Genomic DNA, 1,765 nt, shown 5'->3' on the forward strand with positions numbered 1-1,765 from the left:
CTGGCCTTCACATTTTCCATCAAGGGCTTTTTCCAACCTCTTCCCTAGAGAGTGTGCATCCTGATCTTCATCACTGCTGGCATTCAGCTTCTCCAGCTCCACAGCTCATGAAGTCACTCAACCACATCCTCACCTCCCACCATTCTCTTTCCCACACCTTCATCCCCTTCTCTCTTTTCCCTCAGCACCTGGAGAGTTGGGCTCTGCCTTCTGTTGTTCCAGGGCCTCATGGAGGGTGGGGCTAGTTTGTGGACATCGCTCCCTGGCTTCTCTCAGCCTCTTCCATGACTCCTTCTCTATGGCATTGTCCATCTGCTCCCTTTCCTCTTCTCCCTATGCTCCACCTTCTAGCTCAGAGGAGAGAGTGTCCCCTGTTGCTTTTTCAGTCAGGTCCTGGGCTATCATTGTGGATCTCAGTTCACATTCCTGTTGGGGGAATCAGGGCCAATAAATGAAATGTTTATCTAATTGCTCCAGGACATTCTCAGAGTCCCTAAGCCAGACTCGCTCCCAGAGATGCCTGTGAAAGCTGTCATGAACAGTGGCCAGATCCTGTCCCTTCCAGACACTAACAGACAGGCTATTGCCAGGGGCCAGGATGACCGAGTACATCGTCCCGTAATGCTGTCTTCATTTCTGCCAAAACTCTGAGTCTTGCTTCTGATTTTGAAAAAAACATAACTGTTGATTTTCTAGTGCATCCTAGACATGTTGTCTGACACGGGCTGCCCACTTCCCATGAAAAAGCTGCAGTTGGGTCCCCTCAGTTGGCCAAAGAGCTTCTTGTGAGAAGTTTCTTTGCCTAATTATTTTTAAAAACTTTGTAAGTCCATATTAATTTTTTGTCATTATGCCTTTTTTTATAATATAATTCTCAAATGAAGAAGTATAACTGAAGGATTAGGTCCTAGAAATGGAATTCCTGAGTTAAAGTGCAATAACTTAGTGATTGTGACAGATTTTGCCATGTTCTTTTCCTGCTTTTTCCTACCAGAAGCCTGGTGGTTAAAGGGCCATTGTATTTACATGGAATTTAAGCCAGATTTTCAAGGGGGGCAGGATCTAGGGGGAAAAAAAAGACAGGTGGGTCCTGATAGCTTTCTATGGTGTCTGTGCCAAATCAAGCGTGATGGTCACCAGGTTTATTCTATGACACTGAGTTCTTTTATGTTTCTGGAACTCTCCTAGGCCACTCCTTGTAGCACATGAACTTCCTTGCTGAAGGGATCAAAATGGCAACATTTTCTCAAGTCTTATTGATGTGGCAACACTTAGCCAGACGTCTGTCTCTATAAATCATCACAAAGGGGCTGAGGATGGCATGTCCAAGGATTAGAAGCTCTTGGAAATTTAAGAGTATGAAATTATTCTTCAAGGAGTAATTTACACATAAAGTAATAATAGAATCTGTCCAATAAAAGAAAAGAAAACAAAGCAACAGAAGGAGAATGCTTTGAGCGGCTTTGATCTCAGGGGGCGTGGTGCAGATGCACTTGGTAGAGTTCCGCAGGTAGAGCGCATGCTTGTGGTGCTTGTGTAGAAGGAACATGATGTAGAATGTACAAAAAAAAATGCCACTGAGAGTAAGCCATCGTGTTACCTTGCTTTGTGACTGAGCATGACAATAGTAATGATTTTCAATCACTTGTGATCCGTTTCTGCTGCTTCCTGTGATGATGTCGAGTAAATCCATTTTTATCAAGGTGTTGAACACCCAGAAGAAGAGCAGAAAGTGAAGGATGTGCCGAACTGCCTTTGGTTGGTG

The 1,765-nt window shown here is 44.2% G+C and overlaps 1 protein-coding gene across 1 annotated transcript in view; it reads right to left on the minus strand.

Annotated features, from left to right (window-relative positions):
* Window positions 1–1,246: 1,246 nt before the first annotated feature.
* The window catches only part of LOC102476904 (uncharacterized), an 867-nt gene continuing 348 nt past the window's right edge, over window positions 1,247–1,765 (minus strand). Inside the window, exon 2 of the mRNA XM_027768563.1 lies at window positions 1,247–1,753. Coding sequence (XP_027624364.1) covers window positions 1,247–1,753 — 507 coding nt within the window. The remainder of the gene's footprint in view (window positions 1,754–1,765) is intronic.

The sequence above is a fragment of the Tupaia chinensis genome, unplaced genomic scaffold (genome assembly GCF_000334495.1).
Source record: "Tupaia chinensis unplaced genomic scaffold, TupChi_1.0 Scaffold146886_1, whole genome shotgun sequence".
Classification (NCBI taxonomy): Eukaryota; Metazoa; Chordata; class Mammalia; order Scandentia; family Tupaiidae; genus Tupaia; species Tupaia belangeri.